The 25,494-nt window shown below is 42.1% G+C and overlaps 1 protein-coding gene across 1 annotated transcript in view; it reads left to right on the top strand.

Annotated features, from left to right (window-relative positions):
• The window catches only part of LOC147712476 (uncharacterized), a 205,367-nt gene that overhangs the window by 140,235 nt on the left and 39,638 nt on the right, over positions 1-25,494 (top strand). The window contains exon 4 of the mRNA XM_086923164.1: positions 4,196-4,357. Within this exon, the coding sequence (XP_086779290.1) occupies positions 4,196-4,357 (162 nt within the window). The remainder of the gene's footprint in view (positions 1-4,195; positions 4,358-25,494) is intronic.

The following is a 25,494-nucleotide window of genomic DNA, read 5'->3' as shown; positions in this document are numbered from 1 at the left end:
TCGGCACCGAGGCTACATACAAAGGACAGCTCGGGATCGAAACATTCCATGTCGAAACATAAATATGACTTATCGCCCAAGAGACACTCGATACCAAGAAAGTCGGAATCGAGCAAACATTCGGTTTCGAAAACAACAAGATCTGACGATCGAAAACAAAAGCACCTCTCGGAACCAGGACCCTCGGTACCGATTCAGGAGCAACAGACAGATCCCAAACAAAAGATCTTGTTTATTGATCCGCAAACTGGGAAAGTGGTCACGAAGAAGAGAAAGAGTGAACAGTCAGAAGATAAACCTCTTCCTTCAAAAAAGAGAACAATGGGGACGAATATAACTCCTCCTGCTTCTCCTCGTCCTAGACTAACACCCTCTTCTCCTATTCCTCACAATAGGCCAAATATTCCTACACCTTGCACACCAGCTACACCTCAGTCAGATGTAGACAGTGATCTGGGGGAGGGAGAACCTCAAGGGGATGACGAAACTATCCCAGATGAGGAGGATCCATGGGAAAATTATGATGTAGGGTCAGATGAAGACAACGACCCAGAGCTATATCCCTCAAAGCCTTCACCACCTGATAACACAGGTTTTGTGCAGCTTATTAATAGGGCAGCGAAATACCATAAAGTAGATATACATACAGAACCTCAAATAGAGGATTTCTTGTTAGAGACTCTACCTAATGCACAAAGAACATCAGGTACTCTCCCTATGTTGAAGGGTCTTCTTACTCACACAGATGAGATATTCGAAAACCCAGTGAGAGCCAGGGTGTTAAACCCAAGAATTGATAAAAAATACAAAGCGGCTCCAAAGGACCCAATATTTATTAGAGGGCATGTACCGCTAGACTCGCTGGTGGTCTCAAACGCTCGTAAGAGAGCAAACTCGTTATCTACAGGAGAGGCTCCTCCACCAGATAAGGAGTCAAAGTTAATAGATGCATCAGGTAAAAGAGTAGCATCACAGGCAGCGAATAGCTGGCGTATAGCCAATACACAAGCACTACTCGCACGCTATGACAGGGCACATTACGATGAGCTAGAAAAACTTCTCACACATCTCCCAAAGGAACATCAGAAGAAGGCAGACCAATTAATACAGGAAGGTAAAATAATAACAAATACTTCCATTAAGTGTGCATTAGACGCAGCAGACACTGCAGCAAGGTCTATCAACACTAGTGTCATGCTAAGAAGGCACGCATGGCTTAGAATCTCAGGATTCAAACAAGAGGTACAAACAGCCCTACTAAACAAACCATTTGATCAGAAGACATTGTTTGGTTCAAGCACAGACGAGACATTAGAGAAAATGAAGAAAGATACGGAAACGGCTAAGTCAATGGGAGCATTGCAACAGCCAACACACAGAGGTTCCTTTCGTAGATCCACCTATAGAGGGGGCTCAAAGAATACAGGAACAAATCAGCAATCCACATCTTTCACACCTACATCACCCAGAGGTAATTCAAGAGGCAGTTACAGAGGTAACAACAATAAGGGAAGAGGCCGCGGAAATAATAATAACCGCAACGCCTCAACACCGAAACAGTGACTTCATAGAACTCCCCCCAGACCACATAACACCGGTCGGGGGACGTCTATCACAGTTCCTACCTGTCTGGGAAAACATCACGTCAGACAAGTGGGTGAGACAAATTATCCAACATGGTTATTACCTAGAACTCACAGATACCCCGCCAAACATCCCCCCCCAAACAGCGTCCAATGAGTCAGGATCATCTGACATTGTTAAGAGAAGAAGTGCTAGCACTTCTACAAAAGCATGCAATAGAGAAGGTCCCAAAAGATCAACAGGGCACAGGAGTATACTCTCTATACTTCCTGATCCCCAAAAAGGACGGGTCCCTAAGACCAATATTAGACCTCAGACCTCTCAATGCTTACATAAATTCGGAGCACTTCCACATGGTCACGCTCCAACAAGTACTCCCTTTACTGAAGAAAGGGGACTTTCTTTCTACACTGGATCTAAAAGACGCTTACTTTCATATCCCAATTCACAAAGCCCACAGAAAATACCTAAGGTTTGTGTTAGAAGGACAACACTATCAGTTCAAAATCCTTCCATTCGGTGTCACAACAGCACCGAGAGTTTTCACAAAATGCCTAGCTGTGGTGGCAGCACACCTAAGAAGACAACAAATACATGTCTTCCCATACTTGGACGATTAATAAAGGCCAAGTCAAAGGAAGAATGCCTTCACAACACACAGAAGACAATTCAATTGCTGCACCACCTAGGGTTCACGGTGAACTACAAGAAATCACACCTGCAACCAAACCAGATTCAGCAATACCTGGGGGCTACAGTAGACACAGAGAAGGCAATAGCATACCCCAACCCAATCAGAGTACAGACAATGGTCGGGTTAATACAAAGATTTCAACCACAACACTCACTACCAGCACGAGTGTTTATGCAACTATTAGGCATGATGTCCTCCTGCATACTGCTAATACCACATGCCAGACTACAAATGCGCCCACTACAAGAGTGTCTAGCGACACAGTGGAATCAGGCTCAAGGGCAGATTACAGTTATTAGCATTTTGTTAAGCAGCATTATTTTATTAGAAAGGCACAATAGACTGTCAGTATAAATCCCTATTTCCCTAACTTGTCTAAAGTAACCTAAAGGGAAAAACATAAGTTCGAAAAGATCTTACGTGAGTCAAAAGTCAGACAGCATCTCTGGAGCACAGGAACGAGCCAACAGAGCTCTTCCCAAGGGGCCAATTTTTATACCTTTTCTCTATCTAAGACTAACTTAAAGAATACAAAAAGAAGACCAACTCGGAACGTGATTGGTCGAGAAATGTCAGTCCATGAAGTCATTCGCCTTTCACATTGCAAAAACCATATTCCTTAAGAGCGGCATTGTCCTTTGTCTACGTGTGTCACAAGCTCTTCCAAGGCTCACAACATTTAAGAAACAGTTTGTTGCTTCCTCTGCTCAAGCTTTTCCGACGTTATGTCCTGTCCTTGGCATTGAAAGTTATACAATGATTATCTCAACATACAGCACAGCTCAGCTTCCGCGAGTTTGTTTTTCAAAGAATTATGAAGAAAATGTTTTCTTTCATTCTTTGCTGTGCACGACCCATCTTGACAGGATTTCAGACATCCATGTTAGAAATAGGCCACAGGCCTCTTTTAGCAAGACTCTAGTATGCAAGGAAACACAAGACATCAATTAATTCGAGTAATGATAATTATTCTGTTACCCACCCCATTACTAAAGTTAACCCATTAGTCTATGTTACCTAGCTTTACGCACAAGAGACAAACAAAACACTGTCACATAAAAGACACAACATAAATAAAAGCACATTTAAGAATATTTGCATGCTATTATTAAAAACAGCTGCAGTTAATGTTTGACAAAACAAAAGACAAAGTTAATATATTATTTAAAACGTAGTGACAAATGCGACAAGAGCACATATTATTAGTCCCACTTGTTCATGAAGGTGCACATTATTCTAGGTTGAATTAATACAAAAACATGCAACACTCGTTAATATATTATAAACTATGGGAGTTAAATCTGCAAACAAAATCAAAACTTATTTCTAAAGTTCGCTTCATCATCACCCTGATACCCCCATGCAGTAGCGTAACTAGGCTTGCGGTGGCCGAATGTACAGTCGGGGGTGGGATGGGGTGCTGGAGATTCCTGTGGCCGCTGCCCCATGGGTAAGAACGGGGTTGGTTGCCCCCCCAAAACTCGTACCGCCCGGGGCAGACCGCCCCCACCCCTCCTCCTTGCTACATCACTGCCCCCATGACAGCACTGATTAAAGTAATACTTCATTTCATTTTAGCGCTGGGCACCACGTAGGACCAGGAAGGGGAAGTGCATGGGTTCATTGTCTTATTTGTTGTTTATTACTAGTTATAAAAGCACAGCTTCTTGATATGTATATCTAGGTACTGCTGCTATGTCTCAGTAGTAACACGATTTTCTGATGACCATTTACTCCGCAGCAACTATAAGATTGGTTGCGTCCTCAAAATGATATCCTGATAGTAATGTCCAGGACTTACATTGTATACTGTGCTGGTTTGACTTCGATTTATTGTGTCTATACAAAACAAAATAATGTGTGTTTTAAATAAAGAATGTCTGCTCTGACGTTTCTTTTCTTCTCTGTATTTCTTAGCCCTTTGGAGCCTGGAAGATGTCCGGCAGACAGGTGTTGCAGCCAGGCACTGAGGCTGTGAAGGACTCCTTGATCTCAGGCTTTGTGCCAGTCTTGCATGGAGACTGCGCATTAGATGCAGAGCAGCACTGTTGCATCCTGTCGGGAGACACCATTATCGAGGTAAGGAAACGTTGTAGGGATATCGATGAAGATAATCCAGTGATCAATATATCTCAGATATAAACGCCATTGCTATATTAGGTACTTTTTGTATGATGCAGCATTAGCTAATTACTGGGGCTCTTAATTAGTTAAGTAACACAAATTCCACAGAATCTGCACAATCTAAGGCTGAAAGTGTTTTTTTTTTTAATGAAAGCAATAATTATTTCCAGAAAAGGACATAAAACTCAACTTGGGGGCACATGTATGACCTTTTTTTGCGTCACAAATGGAGATTCGGCCCGTTTGAGACTGCTAAAACAGCTTTTGCCATGTGCCAACTCTATATTACGAGACTGTAACCTATTACTGACTTGTAAAATAGGCTTTTTGAGTCGCTATTAGGAAGGGGCATGCCAAGGGCGTCCGCTCCTAATAGCAAGTCGCAAGGGGATGTACGGTTGTTTTGTGACTGGAATGGGGTTGCAGAACAAACTCAGTTTATCGCCTACTTCAAGTAGGTGGTAAGCCAGTCACAAATCGGAAGGGGTCCCCAAGGGACATTTGAAAAAAAAAAACAGTTTTATTAAAGAACAGTCTCAGACATGGTGGTTTGGTGACCCCAGTAGGCCACCATCCCTGTGAGCGACGGCCGTTCCCAATGGGTCACAAAGTGCAACCTGCCTCATGAATATTAATGAGGCAGACCACATGCAACCAAGTTGGGAATCGCAAACTGTGTCTGAGACACTGTTGTGCATCAGGTTTTGTGACTCGCAAATTGAGAGTCGCTAAAAATCGCATTTGCGAGTCGCAAAACCTTACGGTCGTACATGTGGCCCTAACTCTATCAAGTTTCGGTCGTAGGTGAGTACCTTTCAGAATGCAATTGCATACTCATTCTTCTCTTCCTCTGCTGATCAGTACTGTTTCTAGAACATGGAATTTAATGAAATAGAATGGAAATTATCCTTACTGTTTTGCTGACATCTGCCTACGAACTACATGACTGATTCAAACTAGTATTGTTGCACATTTGTGATCCAAGGCTTAAGACTGTCATGTCCCTTTAACGCAAAACATCTTGGAGAAGAACATTGAAATAAAAAACAAATGCATAAGAATTCAATAGAAAAAAATGTTGTCAAAATTTGGAGAACAAATGAGGTTAAGGTTAGCTGAAAGTTTATATTAAGGACAAAGGTCAGTGCCAATGAAAGTCTTAAAGTAAAGGTCAGTTTCAAGGACAAGCATACTTAAAGGTTTGTGTCAAGGAAAGGTCTAGAGTAAAGGTCATTGTGAAGAGCAGGCACAGAATATGTGCAAGTGTCAGTGATGGGTAAGGGTAATGGTTAGAATCTGAGTTATGGTCAGGTCAGTGATAGTGTAAGGTTGGAGAATGTCAATGTAGGGTTCAAGGTGTGTTAGGGTCAGGGTTTGAAGTAGGTTTTGCATACGTTCAGCCTAGGGGCTATGTAAGAGTCCAGGTAGGAGGTTGAACCAAGATTAGAGTAGGGGTTTAGGGGATAGAGTTTGTGCTAGGATTAGTAACACTGCATACGCAATGTTGAAGCTACAGGCAAGGTTTGGATGATGTAACCGGTTTGAGTTAGGAACAAGGCTATAGTCTGGCTAGGATAAGTTCTGGGGCTAGCTGTATAAAATCAGTTGTCTGATATTTGTGCCAAATAATTTATAAAAACTATACAACTGATATCAAAAAGTCTGATGTATCATTCAAAATCAATACTATTTTCAAGATAATTTTCATTGAAATATCGATTTTAATTAACACATTATTTGAAATGTGCACAGATGAAATGACAGTGATGTATGATAGAACGGTTCTTTATTTAATGAACAGGTCTGCATGAGCATAGAATGCCTCGCCATTAACAAAATCATCTCTCTGCTCAACCTACACCTCTTTTCTTACCTCCCACCAGAGCAACACAGACATCCACCCATTTCAATACTTCACACTTCTTTGGCTGAGCAGGGATTAACAAGTTTACAAGTATTGTAAGATCTAAGAAAACGCAAGAGGGCTGGATCACTGAGGGGGTTATGACACAATACCAATGTTGGTAGATGATGTGGTCCACTTAGTGTGTAGCCTTGCAAGACTTTTTAAAGCACACTCTTTTATTGCATCAAAGTTTGAGTTGGAACTCAATTGGCAAGTGGAAGAGCCAATGATATTATTATGATCCAATGGTAAGGTTGGGGAATAATTCAACTACCAAACAATTGGGGCATATATTTGGCTTGTGATACAATGTTTCAAAGTACTTCAGTGCAAGCGCTCTCTCTGCCAACATTTTAAAATTATTATGGCAACTGCAGTTTTTGTTTGGTAATTTTGAGACTTTGGACATAGGAAATGAAAAAAGAAAAATGGGTCAAAAAAACCATGGGAAAAGATGTTACAGGACAATTTGGGCAAGCAGCAGGCCTAGGGATAGGTATGTTGTTATTACAAGCTCAGTACATTGACAACAATTCATATCAGGCCAGGAGATTTTGTACGGTGAAATGCCATGGTAGGACTCCCAGCATACATACCTTTCAATGGAACAATTGAAAAACGTTTTGAGAACAAAGGTAAAGAATAGTTAATGTGGAATTTTGCATATGTTTTGAAGGTCATGGAAGTTAGAAAGTGGTCAGACGATGTAGAATGGAGACGGCTAAGGGGGGACTGAGGAGGGTGGCTAGCAGTCCGCAACATTACCGCTTAAGATCATAGCTCCAGCAGACGGGAGAAACTTGCCCGCTTCTTTAGCAGAATCCTGAATCCCTATCCAAAAAAGAGGAAGACCAATGAAGCTGAACTCAGTCTGGGCCCAGGCAAAGGCTCATTGCTGAATTCCATGACCGAAGCATTTCGGAACGGGAGGCGCAATGATGGCCTGATTCTCGAGCTCTCCATGTTTCATTTGCTGCAACTCGGCGGATCTCCATTCCACGATTCGGATTTACTTTCAGAAAGTTTAAAAATAGATTATTGGACCTGATGCTCCTTCAATCCTGCGCCAGTGTACCTCAATAACAATCGGATTTTCTTTTAGCGCTTGCATACTCGCAACATTTGTTAATTCAGAGGAGTGTTATCAATGAGACTTATAGCTCTCTCACCCACCTGGAAAGATGCAATTCTACTAACTTAAGCTCTGGGACTACCATCTATAATATCACCATTATTTTGCCACATGTATTGCTTTTGCTCTACGCCCATGATCAAAAATTAGTGAAAAACAAAATGGCGCCTTATATACTATCATGACCTCCGAATTCCTTATAGGTTGCTTCTCACAAAGTAATTAATCCTAATAATTATCATTGTGTTGGAACTGCAATAGTATCCCTCTACGAGCTATTCATTATCTGAAACTGTGTATTTTCATTGTTAAATGAGCCCATATGTGACTTTGGGTACTAAAGGCCCTTTAGGTACAAGCGTTCGCATATGTCATTCTATCCACGGGTGGATGGCTGATCTTTGTCTAGGGCCATCTTGACTCCAGCAATATTATCTACTATATACCTGGGAATATCCCTATAACACTACTTTTCCGTCAAGCCCACAAACTTGAGAACTTTCTGCTTTTATACTAATATTGCTATAAAATGGTGGACACCAAAGAGAGAGATAAAAGAAAATGCTAAAGATACAAAAGAATAGAAATCTGAGTTGAAAAGAAGCAAACGGGAACCACTGCTACTAGATGCACCCCTAAGAGGAAAACACATGGCGGCCAATATGAAAATAATCCTTCAACGTCTAAACTCCCTTCAAAATCTCACACTTAGTACTAAGGCAAACACTGGCACATTACAAACTGAGATGGTAGACCTTAGAAATGCTTTAAAGCACTGGCTAATCGTCTTGAGGAAGCAGAATCTAGAAGAAGTAAAACCGAAGATTTTCAGTCTGAACAGAAACCTCCCTTCTGTGCTGGAAAATAGAAACTCTGTAAAGAGCACTCACAAAATTAGAAGACAAAAATAGGCAAGGGCATGTCGGAATCCTTGGCCAATCCGAAAACTCAAAACCAAAAGTTGTGCTTCGCTCCTGCAAGCTTGGATCCCACATTCTTGGTATTACCTTTGATAAAGACTTCGAGATTGAGTGAGCACACGGGATACCTTCTTGACAAACACTTATCCATCGTTTGCCGAGAGCGCTGATCTTTCGCCAACTTAAATTTCAACACTTGGAAGCAATTCTTAACTGCATGCAGAAAATGATTGAATGGAATAGAGCCAAAAACGTACTGTGCCAAAGCCACCATTATGAGACGGAAAAGATTTCTGATTTTGAAATCAAGGAACATAACTTTCCTTTTTGCAGCCCCATCGAAATGGAGAATCTTTTTTCATAATTGGAAAAGTACGTTCTTCAACAAACCTGTGGACCTCGATAACTATATTGAGGCATTTCAGAACCAAGCATCTTTAACACCTTTCCCCTCCTGTGCTGACATTTCATTATTCCTTTGCTTTCATGACAAGCTCAGCTCGTCATCAGCACAGCTCAACTGTGCATCATGACGAGCTGAGCTCGTCATCAGCATCGAAAGGGTTAAGACGTGATATAAATGTTGCCAGCTGTACAGGTTTTGCCAGTGGATCACAAATACATGTGAAGACACACCCAGGTAACATAAAGTACGAACATACAGCTACTATTCTTTTCAATGTTTGATATGTCACTGCTATTAATTATACCTCAATATATTAATTAGCCTGTACTATCATCATACCCACTACTCCTTTAAGTATGTGTTGCTTCTTCAAAAATGTGCTGTATCTCGTATATGTGTTGAAACACTTACATTTTGTAATCCCTACACCTACGCAACTGTCTACCACTCTTAAAGTTTAATTGTTGTTAGTCGAACAGGTCTCTCTTCATAACCTCAATATGATTTCCTTGCTTCTGATATGTTCTACCGTTGTCACATGATAATAGCAGATATTTGTTACCAAGTAAGTCAATCCAACAGATTCCTGAAACACCTTAACTAGGCTATAGAGGAATGCTACTTGGATACGATATCTTATATTTGGAAAGTTTGCAATTTAAAGATTTTGCAATTACTGCCGAACTTTGTTCATACGAGACCCCTCCCCATATTCTTGTTGGGCTTCATTGGAGTGGCTAACCGTGGCATACACTGTTGTCTAATTTACTAAGTGGGATTGGTGGGGGTGGGTAAGTTGAAAGTTTCCTCTTTGGTTTACCTTCCTTGTTTATCCTTTTGCTTCTTTTATTATATTGTTTTTCACTCTTTCTTTGATCCTGTACTTGGAGGGAAAACTGTGCATCTTGAACACCTAGCCATATGTATACACTTAGATGACTATGCCCTCTAGACTTATAAAGATATTATCCCTTAATGTTACGGGTCTCAATTATGGCATGTATGTGCGCCGCATGTGCACACATGCTTATTTCAGGGGTGCAACAGGGTGTCCTTCTGGCACCCTTTCACCCTTGAAATTGCATTCTCAATTTGCGAGTACCTATTTGGTACTTGCAAATTGGGAATGTCTTCCCATTCATTCCTAAAGGGCTCTTGGCCCATAGGAATAAATGGGAAGGTATTCATCAATTGCGAATCAGAATATGCGATTTGCAATTAAGGAATATGTAGAATCGCAATTATTATTGCGAATCTTACATACATTGTATTTTGCGAGCCCTTAATAGCGATTCGCTAAAATTCGCTATTAAGGAATCACAAACTGCAAAGATGATACATCTGCCCCAATGATCTGATTAACGCATTGAAGACTCTTAAATGAGTATAACAAGATACTAAGCAAAAGAGTACATAAAGTTTCAACGTTAATTTTATTTGATTTAGTTCTCAACGGAGATAAACAAATATTTAAGGAATAAAATTACATTTAAAATAGTAAAATGTCATTCTAGTACAAAATTAAAATAGATGCTAAAAATGTAAACATATTGTAACATGCAAATTCATTAGGCGGTGCCTTACAAAGAGAAATCAGGTTCTGAACCAAATGAATTTTACATTTTGTTCGAATTGGTTGTATAAACTTTTTCTAGCTTCTACAACAGTCAGATTTGGACAAACAAGTAACTCATGTTCCAAATCTTGCACCCCGCCATTGCACAGATCACAGGAACTACTAGCTTTTTCCTTTAATAACCATTTAAAGGTGAATGATTTTAGAGGAAGTATCCTAAGACGGAGTAATATAATGCTTCGCCTGACTTCTTGCTTTAAATTAAAATGAATATACTACTGCACTTTCTTATATACAATTGTTTCAGCATATTGTTTATACAATTGCAGTTTGGAACGGTGTTGGATATCAAGATCAAAGCTTAACCTTGGTGTTAAATATTTTTTAAAAAAGCTTCAAGTGAGCAAGAGTCCAAGATTACAACAGGCCAATAGTAAAGTTTGATATTTTAAAAGCCATAGATACAGTTCTACTGAATTCATAATTCAGCCCACCCACTTTTTATCCTGCACTTTTGTTACGATTTTTTTCCTTATCCCTCCTGCGACGGTTTTTAAATTATTAATTTTGCATGGTCTTATTTCAGAGAATTGAAGGAATTGTGCCCTTATTAGTTTATTTAATTCAATTGCTCTTATGTATAGATTCCATCTTTTGTTTTTTGCTGATATTGGGATTTGTTGTTTTAGATTATCCTGCAAGGATTGTACCAATTTATTGGTGACTACTTCAAAATTAGTTATCAGATTTGTTTAATGAATGATCTGTAATGGTTGTGCCATCTCACTTACGGAAATAGTTTTGTTAAGCGTTCTCCTCAAAAGAGTAAATTAATGGGTTAATATGTTGAAAGCCAAATCTTTTAAGGAGCTTTACAAAGCCGGTAGAGTACTAGCCAGCAACCTCGGGTACAAGAACAATAAATCTACAACTGCACCCATTAAAGACAAATATCGTAAAATCCATCTTGACTGGTTTTGCCAGGTCAAAGCGGTCTTGGGTCAGTTCATATGGGCAGGGGGCGTCCAGAGTGGCTTTGAGGACCTGCTTTCAATCGACATATTGTGGGGGATTGGCCACATCAGATGTCCAATCATATACTATATAGCCTCACACCTGTTAGCACTAAATGAATGATGGTACGGGGACAAGTAGGATCCCGTATATGCTGTGGAACGACGATGCATAAGGGACTCTACCCTACATACTATCCTATACTCGGCTCCCCTGCGTAATTCCTTACTGCCGGCCACAAAAGTAATATTCCAGGTTTGGAAACAGGCCTTGCGTAGGATGGAGTGGTGGGGCAGGTTAAAGGGGGAAACCCCACTATGGTTTAAAGGGAGACTGACACAATTAGCAGCACTGTTGGGATTTCGAGGCTGGGTTAACATAGGGATCTCCGCCCTGGGGATGTGATGCGGGGTACAGTTCTGAAGTCTTTCCAGGACCTCCAACAAGAATATCAAATGGGGAAGACCCAATTCTACAGATAACTCCAATTTAGGGATACCATGTCCCCCAGCATTGCTGGCCTAGAGGCGGTTGCTGATTCAGTCCCATTGAAGCCAAAGTTTTCACGGGAGACCTAAAAGATGATAAAATCTCCAAAATGTATGAGCCCTTGGTGACGAATAGTCCCACCACATTAGAGAAACTTAGAGTGGCATGGGAGGGGGACCTTGGCCTACTGGATGGTGATGATTGGACGTAGGCATTGGCCTCACCGTTGGAGGCAGCGATCGCGATGCGACTTCGCTTAATTCAATTTAAATACCTTTATCGGGCAGACTATACCAGGGCAAGACTGTGGAGGACGGATCTGGTGTCATCCCCAACATGCCTACGATGTGGCCGGGAAGAGGGCACCCTCATCCATATGATTTGGCATTATACAACTCTCTCTAAATTCTGGTGCGGGGTTTTGGCCTGCCTTGCAGGGGTACTGGGGTGGGAACTCCCAGCTTCACCTAAATTGGTACTGCTACACATAACGGAGGGTATCAGGGGGTAATATTTATAAACTGCATTTGTTGTTATTGGGGCTTTCATTGGCTAACAGAGCTATTGCACGGAAATGGAAAGTGGAGGCCCGCCCTCTTTGTCAGCGTGGAAAAATGGCTTAGATTTCTGTATGGGATAAGAGATTCCAATATTTAAGGCTAGGAGCTGTCCGCAAAAACATACCAAGATCTGGGGGCTATAGGCTGACTATCGGGGTCTCTACATCGAACCAGTTCCCTCAGGGGATGCCTTAATCCTGTGATGATCATTCAGAATTGTGGAGCGTTAGACCAATGACTCAGTGCTGCTTTATATGAGAGGAGGTGGGTCTATATGTGGTATTTCAACTGTGGTGCTACAATAGTGCAAGGGGGGGGTGTTATACAGTTCATGTTTATTGTTTCTTTTTAAAAATATCTATTCTAAATGTCAATGCAATTTTTTTGTATCTTTAACTGAGGCAGAAGGTGTCTGGGTTACAGAGCCCTGCATCGTATTTAACGCTTGACACAATAAAATATGTTTTGAAAAATAAAAATCCATCTTGACAGAGAAACCCTCTTTAAAACTTTCCAACCACTCTATACTATTCCCTTGTCTCCATTACTCTTTCTACTTTCTATTGAACCCTTACTGCACCACATACACTCCACAACTCCAATCAAAGGTATACCCTTCGACTCAAACCCTCAAAACATGGCCTGCGGATGATGTTCTAATGTTTACGGAAGAAGCTGACCAAGTCATTCCAATAATACTTGACAGCACTAACAAATAGGCAACAGTTTGAGGCTTCTCTCTTAATCACAACAAAACAAAAATCTTCCCACTAAATAAACTGTCATTCAATAATTCTAGATCAACTGGATTTAAATGGCATGCTAAGCAATTGAAATACTTGGGTATAGAATTTAAGCAAAACCTCGTAAATACACAATTCCCTATTGAAAATACCCTATATATGAAAATCAAAAGTCTCTTGGAGACATGGGGGCCCATTAGGATGGCGGGCGGATCGCCCCCGCCAGGCTGGTGGTAGCCACCGCCAGCCTGGCGGGGGCGATCCGCCCGCCATCCTACCCGGAATGACCCCCGCCATATTAGTATGGCGGGGGGACCGCGGCGGATGGGAAGACCGTCCGTCGCTTTTCCGAACCGGGGCGGAAAAGGTTTAATGTGGTGGTGGTGTCTATCATATTATAAATAACAATGGGGGGAGAGAGAGAAACAAAGGGTGGATTCCTTCTCCCAGACAATATAAATAAACAACAAGAATCCACCTGATCAGGTGATGTGTTCCCTACTGTGGTGGGGAGCACATAGTGTTTTTAAAATACCCCTCACACACCAAAAGGACCCTTGGCGTCATGCTTCATCATTGGAGTCTTTGCACCCCTCTACGGGATGCGGCGTGCTGCGACCTACGACTACGCGGGAGCACTGATTACAAAGACTATGCGTGGTGCGTGTGAGGGTTGTGTGTGAGTATGTGGTGGAGAAATTTTAGTGAGTTAATGATTTAAAAAGTGCCTGGCTCGTAGGGGTAAGTCAAAAGTAATTTTAATTAGCTCCCAGGCTGGTACTGTTAAAAAGGGTGCAGGTCGAGGTGATTATGTGATATTAAGCACATCGCCTCTTGTGTGCGTCGACATGTTTCGGAGATCAACTCCTTCTTCAGGACAGGGTGCACCACACTCCACCTTACTCACGTTTTTCTAAGTAAAAAAGTGTATTTACAAAAAGAGTGGTGATGTAGTACAGTAGTGTGTCTACAAATTAAATGGAGTTCTCTGCCAATATGCAAATACCTTTTTGTTCTTGGTACAATGCCTCATGAGCCTCCAAACGTTGGGGGTTGCTCTGGCCCAATGGTTCGAGTTGCAGCAATAGGAATATCCTTGCTCCCCTGAACGCGGTTCCGCTGTGTCTATCAGAGACCGCCAACCAAATTAGCATTGGCATTTTCCAATGCCTTTGCGTGGCGGCAATGCCGCCACTGAAAGGCATGCAGAGACACCCTGCGGGGGCCCGTTGTGGGGTGGGGGGTGCACATGGGGGTACCTATGGTACCCACCGGAATTGCAAAGTACAACGTGGCAGGCACCAAGCGGTGCCTGTCACATTGTGCTTTGTAATGCACAACATGTATCTTTAGCATTGTGGCGGGCAGTGCTTTCAGCACCACCCTGCGCAATGCTGAAAATACAGGATGCACCCACCACTGTGGCGGGCGCATTCTAATACCCCCAACGGGACCCCCGCCCTTATGGCGGGCGGTCCCTATACATGTCAGGATGACCGTCATCATAATGAGCCCCATAGTCTCCAAAAATTAATTACATGTTGGGGCAGAGTAGAGTGCTTTGAAATTGGGATATCCTCCCCAGATTAACTTCATCACAAGCATGTTTACCCTCTTCCTCTCTGCAAATATTTGTAAGGAAATTGATAAACTTAATCTCAGACTACCTCTGAAAAAATAACTGCCAGAATTGACTCCATACGCAGCCAGACACTGAAAAACAGCGAATGGGGGATATTTGTATTGATGAGCAGCCTTGGAGATGGCTGCAATCTGATATTCTGTTAGTAGTGACTCCACCAATGGTCCTCATTTGTGAGGATTGGTGTTCGGTGAGGCTGCAATGGATACAGATACAGGAAGCCAAACTATGCGTATGAACTGAGAGTAAATGTTGAAAGCATTTGTACTACTTACAAAGCTTAATAGGACTACCTACACAATCTGACACCTCATTACACTCCTGTCATCACCTACAATCAGCAATTGACCATCATATGATTTAAAACATGGAGGCAGTTCATTCGGTATCCAGGATCCCAGAATTGGGATAACCTTCAAGTCCAGCCTAAAAACAGTTAAGAAAACTCTTGAATCACAGACTCCTGTTTGTTCTGGGTTGGCTTGAAATTCACCCTTTGTGTTACTCAGATGGATCTCCGGTTGTTAAACAAATGGTGCACTATTACCGTTATGCAAATTTCAATGCTTTTCAAATGCACCTACTTAAAATGTAACACTGTACATCTAAGGAGGATGCTCACCTTCTCAAGTGGTTCAAAAATCTCACAGAAACTCTCACACGCTATTCTACAGACTGCTTCAGAAATATTTCAAGAGAATAAATATGCCAAGGCACCTTGAATGGACACCTAGATGAAAAGGCAAACATAGCTACTCCTTGCATATCAGAAAACTCGCAATATGCACTGATGACTCTCCAGGAAATGGTCAAAACCACCACCTCAGATCTATACAGAATTGATTCTATTCTCAGCCCAAGCTCATGTGCAAATGGGAGAACTCCCTAACATAGAAACTGCGCTGCGTGTAAGATGGCAGGGGACATGGTCACAAACACTTCTATGTAGCGCTGGGATGCCTTAGGGTAGCAAACATCCTGATTCATCATTGGGACGTTTTGCGAGTCTGAAATAGCGATTCATAAGGAATCGCTATTCCAGACTCGCAAAACGGGATTCATGTAGGAATCGCAAAAAGATTTGCGATTCCTACACAATCCTTATTTGCGATTAGCAAATTGCTAATCGCAAATAAGGAATAACTCCCCATTCATTCCTATGGGCCAAAAGGCCCATAGGAATGAATGGGGAGTATTCCTTATTTGCGATTAGCAATTAGCTAATCGTAAATAAGATAGCGATTTAAAGGGTGCCAGGGGTGTCCAAAGGACGCCCTGTAGCACCCCTTAAATGCAAATTGAAACAGGTGTTGCGCACACACATATCCAAAGGACATGTGTGTGTGCAACATGCAACTTAGAAAAATGCTTTTAAAAGCATTTTTCTAAGTTTTCGCTATTTACCACAAGGTTTGACCTCACGGTAAATAGCGGGCCGAAATTGCGAATTCGCAATTTTTAAATGGATGATGAATTGCATTTAAGGAATCTCAAATAGAGATTTCTTAAATGTAATTCTTCGCAAAATTGCGACATCACTATTACCGATTTTTGCATTTGGGATGATGAATCCCAAATGCAAAAATAGAGCTCGCAAAGGGCTAGATTCTCAGAATCTGGCCCTTTGCTAGCCGATTTCGGCTTGATGAATCAGGCTGTAAGCGCTTGAGAAATGCTAATTAATAATAATAATAATGTGCACATGTTAACCTGTCTTACGAACAGGTGAGATATGCAGTGATCTGGACATGCACTGCAGATAAACCGTGCTACAGAGTATCTGTGCATGACCATTTCCAAGCAAGCTGGTGCATGTCGCACGATCCATTGAACAGTTAGTGAATCCTCCATAAACTTATTGCAAGGGCCAAAACACCGTCACATAGGTACTAACAGGCAGAGTGCCGATTGTTAATAAGATTCACCAGTGGCTGTCTTCCAGCTTCACTCCTTCCAGAGCCTAGGAGCACCAGCAAGCATCACTTCCGGTATGTTTTTCCAGTATAGCCTTCTCTTGTAATGTCTTCTCAGTTAGTTCTCTTCTACATGTTGCTACTGGCTGACGCAGCTGGGCTCTTAGGGGGTCGAGGGACTGATCACTGGTGGAGTGTCCAGAACGCACACACAGAAGTCCCTTCATTTTTAATATAAATTCCATGTAGGGACTTCAGTCCCGGATCTTGGCAGGATGCAGGCACTTGAGTGAAAGAGTTCTTTATTTGTTGATCTGCTTCACATACTCGCAATGCCCTATAAAGCAGGAGGCTCAGCAGGCAGATCTTCCTTCATCTGGTAGGGTGCCTTGAATGTATACAGGACGAAAACCTGCTCTACAATTAACAAATAATTTTTCTGTTCACCTGCCTTCAGCCTACTTCTAGAAGCCAGTAACCTGTACTTGGAATACTACAGAAATTAAATGGGAGGGCCTGTTTGGCTGACACATAAATATCAAGGCCTTATTTATTAAGCATCCTCTTTTTCACGTAACTCTTGATGAATGCTAGATGCAAACTTAGATGAAATGCACATCCTTTCAGTTTTGTGATGTATTTTGCAAGTGTGTGTTATGATGCTAGCTTTGACTGCTACCCATCGGGCACATCCACTCGTGCTGTCCCACGGTTGTCCTCCATCTTGTGTTCCCATGTGGAGTAGCAAATGATATGTAAAATCACCAACAGCCTAAGGTTTGCCTGTTTTCCCCACCACAGTTTTATCTCTCCCTTTCTCTGATGCCATAGCCTTTCATAAAGGCACAATGTTATTCGCTAACTGCCCTTGCACGTTAGTTTGGTTGTTTTATTATATGATCAGAACATGTTGAGTTACAGCATTTAAAGATGTGTGCACCCTTACACTTTCTTATAGATGCAACAAAAATATTGACCTTTTCTTAAATGTAACTGTTGTGCAATATTTTGCTTTGTATGTCTTTGGTTTACCACTTACTAGACAAACATAATTTTCTGATTCCTTCCCAGTAAGCTTTTTTGGTCTCGCCCGAACCAGCACATGCGCTACACTGGCGAGACATTTAGTAAGTGGCCTTTAAAAAGTCCAACCACACGCTTTTGCTTGGCTAAGCCAATAGGTCTCGCTTTTGGGACCATATAAGTATTTAGATATGCAGCACAATATCCTTAGTGCAACAACCGTAACTGTTGCATGGTTAAACACCTAAAAGGTCCCAAAGGCGAGACCTATTAGCTATGCCAATGCTTGTTTTAAGGGTCCTCTTACCTCGTAAAATCCAGTTTGTTCAATAGAGGGTCCCTACTTCTGGTTTCCATACCATTTGAGTCCAAGATGTTGCTGAATTATGGGGTTTTCTTTTCAGGACAGCTGGGGTAACACATGCAAATCTGCCCAACATTCTTTAACAAAAGACCTATTGGCTTTGCCAATGCCTTTTTTGTTATTGCAGTGTATGCCATGTTATATTTACAGCTGCAAACTATATTTTTTCTCAGCCCCAGCCTGTCCTACTCTGTCCCCTTCCACCGTGCACCTTCTCTGTAGGCTTTCACTGCCCCTTCAAGCACAGGACAGCTGCCATGTTGTTGGCACTCAAAAGTTTTCTTTTTCCGTTTCTCTGCGTCTCACTCGCTCTCCTCATGTTCTTGTAGAGAAGTCAGTCATGACAGAGTAGGAATACTGTACTTTTATTGTAAGCACTAAGACTCAAAGAGGTAGTGCCTCCTTCGCCATTCAGCAGGCAACTGCCGAGGAATGGAACCCACTTACGCCACCACCGTAGCTATAAAACTTAAAACGTATAACAGCAGCATTTGTTAAAGGGCATGTAAAAACATTACAGCACGTCTCCTTCCATTCCTACATATAAAAGCAAGTGACATGAAAGTAATGTACACCTAAGAAACCTGTGATAAAATGAAAATGAAGAACAAAAAAACTTAAGTAACATTTTGAACATCTGAGAACGGAGATCCAAAAGAATAAGAAGTCTTCAACACACTCTGCATCCTCCGCAAGACCTTCAAATAGATCCTCCATGAGTCAAAGACGGTCACCCATGCACTCATTACTAGCAAACTGGACTATGGAAATGCACTCTATGCCGGCATCAACAAGTCCCTACTCCGCAGACTCCAGACAATACAGAACGCCACCGCCAGACTCGTCCTACACATCCCCTGGCACAAGCACATCAGCCTGCACCTACGGAGACTCCACTGGCTCCCGGTGGAGAAAAGAGTCACCTTCAAGATCCTCACCCATGCCTGCAAAATGCTTACACAACAACGGGCCAAAATAACTCAACGACAGAATCAACTTCCACGTACCCAAGAGAAACGTCTGATCTACCAACCTCGCTCTGGCCGAAAACCAGCGCATCCACAGAGCCAGAGCACGTGAAGTTCCTTTTCCCACATCCTAGCCAAGACATGGAATGAGCTACCGGCAGACATCAGGCACCCCCCCTCCCTGAACACCTTCAGGAAGACCCTCAAGACCTGGCTCTTCGGCTAAGCAGATCTGCTGACACCCCCCCATCAGCGCCTTGAGACCCTCATGGGTGAGTAGTGCGCTTAAAATCCCCCTGATTGATTGATTGAACATTCTTTCTCCCTCCTGTAATGCAACCTGCAATAAAAAATAAATGTAATAACCCCCGCACCCCATAACCGTACTACTGAACAAAGTTTTGTAAATTGGAGGATGGTCTCCTGAATCTGGGGATTCTGCTTAGCCGGACACCAGAAGCATTGTTCACAGTCAAATCAATACCACTCCTTGCCCTGGAAGTCCTAGACAAAGGATCGCCACCTCACAAGCGGAGACCACATAAACGTCGCATTTCACCACCACTCATCAACATGTATCTACTACACTTATCAACCTCACTTCCCTCCTTAGCAACCTCACCTGAAGCATGCCTAGCCACTCTTCGCAAGTTCCACCGTTCACCATTGGTTAACACCACATTCCATCAACCAACACTCTTAACCTTAAATGGTCCATGGAACTTACATAAACCCTTTGTAATTCTCCTTGACTTGACTTTGACCCAGTCACCAGGGTGAATCCTAGAATTTGCAACAACATCTGTGGGGGGCTACTAAGTGCTTCACTCTTCCCTTCAATCAATTCTTGCATCCATGAGGGATAAAGTTTGGAAGTGGGTTTCCTACCTCATAATGCGTAAAAAGGCACCTCACAAGTGACTGAGGACTCTGTTGTGCGATAAGCCCAAACCAGGTAAAAAATGGTGGCTTGCCCACACAATCTGTTAACCTTTGGCAGTTAGAGAACCCCTTTAATCATGAGATTGCCCCTCTCCACAATTCCATTACCCTGGCGATTACACAAATCAGTACATGAATGCCTGACACTATACAACCATAGACAATCTTTCATTTCTATAGAAGTAAGTTACATCCCATTATCAGTAATCAAGACCACAGGGTAACCCCCCTCTTTAAACACATCCTGCAACACCACTATGGTGGCTTTTGTAGTAATCTCAGACAAAAACTTTACCACCAACCACCTTGAGTGGACATCTACCATTAACATGGCAAATTTAATACTCAGCCCCAATCCTGACAAGGGCCCAATAAAGTCCACACACACACTGTGCTATGCACTCCTCAGATTGCCAGTGCTACCCAAATCAGACTGCACCCTTACCCTAAGCCTCTGCTCGCTCTTATTACACTCTGAACACCTTCCGACCCAATCAACCACATCATTGTCAGTAGCTGGCCACAAAATTCTTTTTTAACCGTCTCTTCATGATGGTCTGTCCAAGATGTCCCTCGTGAGCAATATCAGCGACTTTTATGCACCTCTCCAGGGGGTCTGATTCTGTCACCACATATGACCAAGAGATCTCCAATAACAGAACGCTCACCCAAGACCTTTTTAAATGGCCGTAGGGAAACAGGCAAAGTACTCTCCCTTCTGCCACCTCTCTTGATCTTAGCACTGACTTCCTTAAAAAATGCATCATTGCCTATGGCAACAATGCATTCCAGTTCCATCTCAACACCTCCACACCACTGGACAACATGGCTACTGCACCCTCAAATTCACTGCGAACTGCTCTCTCCTTATCCACCAACCTTATTCATCCTGCCTGGTATTTGTTTAATAGAATGATTGTACTCCTGGAAATGAGAGGCCAATCTGGTAAGTCTAGCTGACCCCTTTTTCCATTCCTCCAGGGGACAATATTTTCAAAAGAGGCTTGTAATCTGTGTATGATATCATTTAGCAACCCCACACAAATGCTCGATTATTTTCAATGACCCAAGCTCCCGCCAGAGCCTCTCTTTCAATTACAGCATAATGAACCTCAGTGGAGGTCAACAAACGTGAGGCAAAGGCAACAGTCTTTTCAGTGGAACAATGTCTTTAAGGTAGAAGCGCACCAATCCAAGTGGCATTTGCATAAACCATAATAGTTTTTTTTAATAGTGTAAGGTTCCAAAATGTACTCTTTACACACTGTATCTTTAATATGTTGGAAACAATCCTTCTGTTCACTCCTCTCCGCAACAAAACTTTCAAACTCTCAGTTGTGCCCAGAAAATTCTTTACAAACTTCACGTAATACTCAATTAACCCAAGAAACGAACACAGCTGCTCTTTATCCTTAGGCATAGGAGCAAGCTTGATTGTAGACAACAAATCTTGCTTAGAGTTGACTCCTTTCGTGGTAAATGTGTACCCTACGTATTCCACCAAAAATTCACACTTTTCTCGTCTCAAGGTCAAACCAGCCTCAGAAAAATGATCCAGTGACCTCTTCAAAGACACATTAAGGCTCTGAAATGTATTTCCAAAGACTTAGAAGTCATCCTGAAAATATATGACAGTGTCCAAACCCCTGAAAAACTCACTCATCATTCTCTGGAAGACACTAGCCGCTGAAGTCAAACCAAACGGCATGCGGGTGAATTGATATGTGTCTTCCATGGTGATAAAAGCTGTCAAGGGTTTGGACCTAACTTGCAGAAGAAATTGGTGGTAGGCATGTTTGAGATTGAGTTTTGAGAAGTACTTTCCTCCTTTTAAGAGTAAGATAAGCTCATTGTTAAGAGGAACATTATCAGTCACAATGTTCTGATTCAACCCTCTCAGGCCCACACAGAACCTCAGATTACTATTTTTAAAATGTAATAACCACTGGCGAAATAAAGTTGAAAGTTTCAAAGAGCTCAATAACACCACTACAGAGCATTTCACCCAACAATTTTCTCATCTAACTTTGTGTTGCATGGGAATTCAACTTTATTTTATGGGCATAACCCTTGAGCTCGCTCATCTCTCTCTGAGCACTTTCTTACCCCCTTACAAAATGCCCTCTAAGGTTGCATCTTCAACCACCATACCTTGCAGATTAATGATGGTATGCAAATTGAACCGATGGTAGCATGCCAGAATGTGAGGATTCTATTTAACCACACACATCTTGCCCTGCACACTCGTATGCTGGAACGTATGCCCAATTAAGTACATTTCTTCTCCCTGATATCCACCTGGGTTGATATCTCACACACACACACACGCACACCACACGCACACTTCCTCACTGACACACACACACTTCCTCACTGACACACACATACACTTCCTCACTGACACACACATACACTTCCTCACTGACACACAACACTCAGCAGGAAGATCGCCACCCACTTCAGACTCTTCATCCATCACCATGGTCACCTTGCCCCAGTGATTTTCTTTTTCCTTGCACATACAAGCAAAATGACCCTTCCACCCACATCTCCTACACTCCTTACCAATGGCATAACCGTTTCTGGCATCAGAGGTATGATAGGAACTATCACAACTACTGCAAAACATATAGGAGTACCTACCACTGGCGGAGGATTTAGCCATGTTCCCCACCTGTAATCAACACAGTAACCTCTCCTCCCTCTGACAACACTTCAGCTGATCCCTTTCTGTTCCATCTCCTTCATACATTATTATGACGCCTCAACTACCTTTGCAATCTCAATGGCATCTTTTAAGGACTGATTTTTAGTAGCCCAGAGTCGCTCCTGCATTTTTCTACTCATACATCTTTCTACTCCTACACTGAACAATGAGTTGGTCCTTATTCATCTCATCTGTCTTGGCACCAAACTTGCATTTGACAGATAATTCTCATGCCTGTGTGATGAACTCCTCTATGGACTCCCCGGCCCTCTGTGGTTGTGTGTAAAAGTTGTATCTCCTCATGACTGCATTTGTGCTCTTCGCAAATCCCAACTCTAGTCTCCTCCTTGCCTCCACATACACATTACTAATGGCTCACACTGCTTGATCAACAGCTTCAAGGTAGTTATCAAAAACATCTACCCACTACTCCCACTCAATAGATGTGGAACCGGGCTGATCTAAAAACAATGACGGTGGTTTTATGGCTGCTAATTCAATCCTGCAAGGCAAAATGCCCCAACCTATCAACTAAAAACTAATACCAGGTTGAGGTAAAGGATACTGGATGCAGAATTAAGAAGAAATCCTTTAATGAAATGAGGAGCTGCTGGCAGCATGACCACAGCTCTTAGTAGCAAGCAGTAACTGAACATACTTGAAACATAACATTCTTAATGACATAAATAAGGTCTAAATGACATGTAGAAATTCTAATAATAGTTAGCCTTACAAAAGTACTAATAAGGAATAAGAGCACAACACATCCCCCTTTCATCAGAATATGAAAATAAACAAAGAAAGAAAAAAAACAGACCATGTAAGCTTCCACATCAACAGCAAGCATTAGCAAAGTCAAAAGGTTGGCTAAAACCTTTCAAATGCAAAAATATTGTCTTTGCCAGTGCTTTTTGTTCACATATAATGATACTTATTTAAACTGCTAAAAACTGTCTTCATTGACTTTTCTCAACTTAAAGATGAACCTAAAAACAGAACACAGATGATCTTTAAAATGGTGAAAATAATCCTGTCACTTTTAAGAAAAAAGTTCAAACACGTCCAGAATGTATTTACAATGTTGATGTGTGCAGAACTGCTGAAGTAATACTTGGGTAGTATATGTGCAAAAGTACAATTCTAGATAATACTAATATTTGTTTAAGCCAATTTTTCTTCCTGAATGTCTCTGTACATCATCTCCATAAAAGTCAAGATGCAATGCACTGTTCCAGAAAGTTATTTTATCTATCTATCTATCTATCTATCTATCTATCTATCTATCTATCTATCTATCTATCTATCTATCTATCTATCTATCTATCTATCTATCTATCTATCTATCTATCTATCTATCTGTCTGTCTGTCTGTCTGTCTGTCTGTCTGTCTGTCTGTCTGTCTGTCTGTCTGTCTGTCTGTCTGTCTGTCTATCTTTTAGAAACTTATATGTGCAGGCTCATTAGTGTACCTTACATAACTGCACACATGACACACACTATTCTAACAATGTGACGTGGTGTAACATAACATTAACAAGCATTTGTAAATGTATTGGGTTCTGCCTATGTGATTATTAAATTTTTTTTGTAAGTTTTAAGTTGGTGAGCAATATAATTCAAAGAAACTCTGTAAAAGTGTTATGACTTTTTTTTGAGAAAGCATTCTGCTTACGTACATACGAATGTACTTCTTTTACCTACCAAAATATGTTTTGGTGAAGGAAACACCAATGTACTCATCTGTTATGTCAGAAATATGGACACAATAGACGCAGAACATATCATTGCCCAATTTAGATGCATTAGGTAAATTATACTTCGGCGACATAGAGGTGGTTCCTTGGCAACATTGATTAAATATATCACATTGGGAGAAAGGCGTTAACTTCCGCAATAAATTAGCTCCAAGTACTGCGGCATGAGTTTTTCAATTAGGGCGTGTAACAAGCAAGTCATCTAGGCAAACAAACAGTAAATGCCTTCGCTCAGCTTTGTTTAGGAGAGTAGAGAGGGTTTTATCACTGCCAGCGACTCATGCTTTAAACATTTTAGCAAATACAACAGGTGATGGACCGAATGTGGATCAATGTCACACACTCAACCCAGTCCAAAGATCTGGGCCCAAATCCATCGTTATTTTGCAATCCACACCACCCTGGGTTAGACAATGGCAATATGCAAATCAGCTCTGACCCTGTGCCCCATGGGAACAGTCCAGTCCGAACTACAAAAGCCATGTCCTTCCCAGAACGGAATCAAGCATCCGAGGACCGGACCGGTTTCGAGGTAACACCTCTCATCAGCCCGGCTAGCTTGACTCCAGTGGTGTGGAGTGCCTGGGACCCACGTCTGGGCATCCCCAGCGCACCCAGGGCGGAATATGCAAATACAACAGGTGATGGACCGAATGTGGATCAATGTCACACACTCAACCCAGTCCAAAGATCTGGGCCCAAATCCATCGTTATTTTGCACTCCACACCACCCTGGGTTAGACAATGGCGATATGCAAATCAGCTCTGACCCTGTACCCGGTGGTGTGGAGCGCAAAAAAACGATGGATTTGGGCCCAGATCTTTTGACTGGGGGAGTGTGTGACATTGATCCACATTCAGTCCATCACTTGTTGTTTTTGCAATTGCCGCCCTAAGTGCGCTGGGGATGCCCAGACGTGGGTCCCAGGCACTCCACACCACTTGGAGTCAAGCTAGCCGGGCTGATGAGGTGTTACCTCGAAACCGGTCCGGTCCTCGGATGCTTGATTCCGTTCTGGGAAGGACATGGCTT

This window comes from Lissotriton vulgaris, chromosome 5 (genome assembly GCF_964263255.1).
Source record: "Lissotriton vulgaris chromosome 5, aLisVul1.2, whole genome shotgun sequence".
In the NCBI taxonomy this organism is placed as follows: Eukaryota; Metazoa; Chordata; class Amphibia; order Caudata; family Salamandridae; genus Lissotriton; species Lissotriton vulgaris.
Note: the sequence above shows the minus strand (reverse complement) of the source record. Positions and strands in the feature narration are given on the sequence as shown.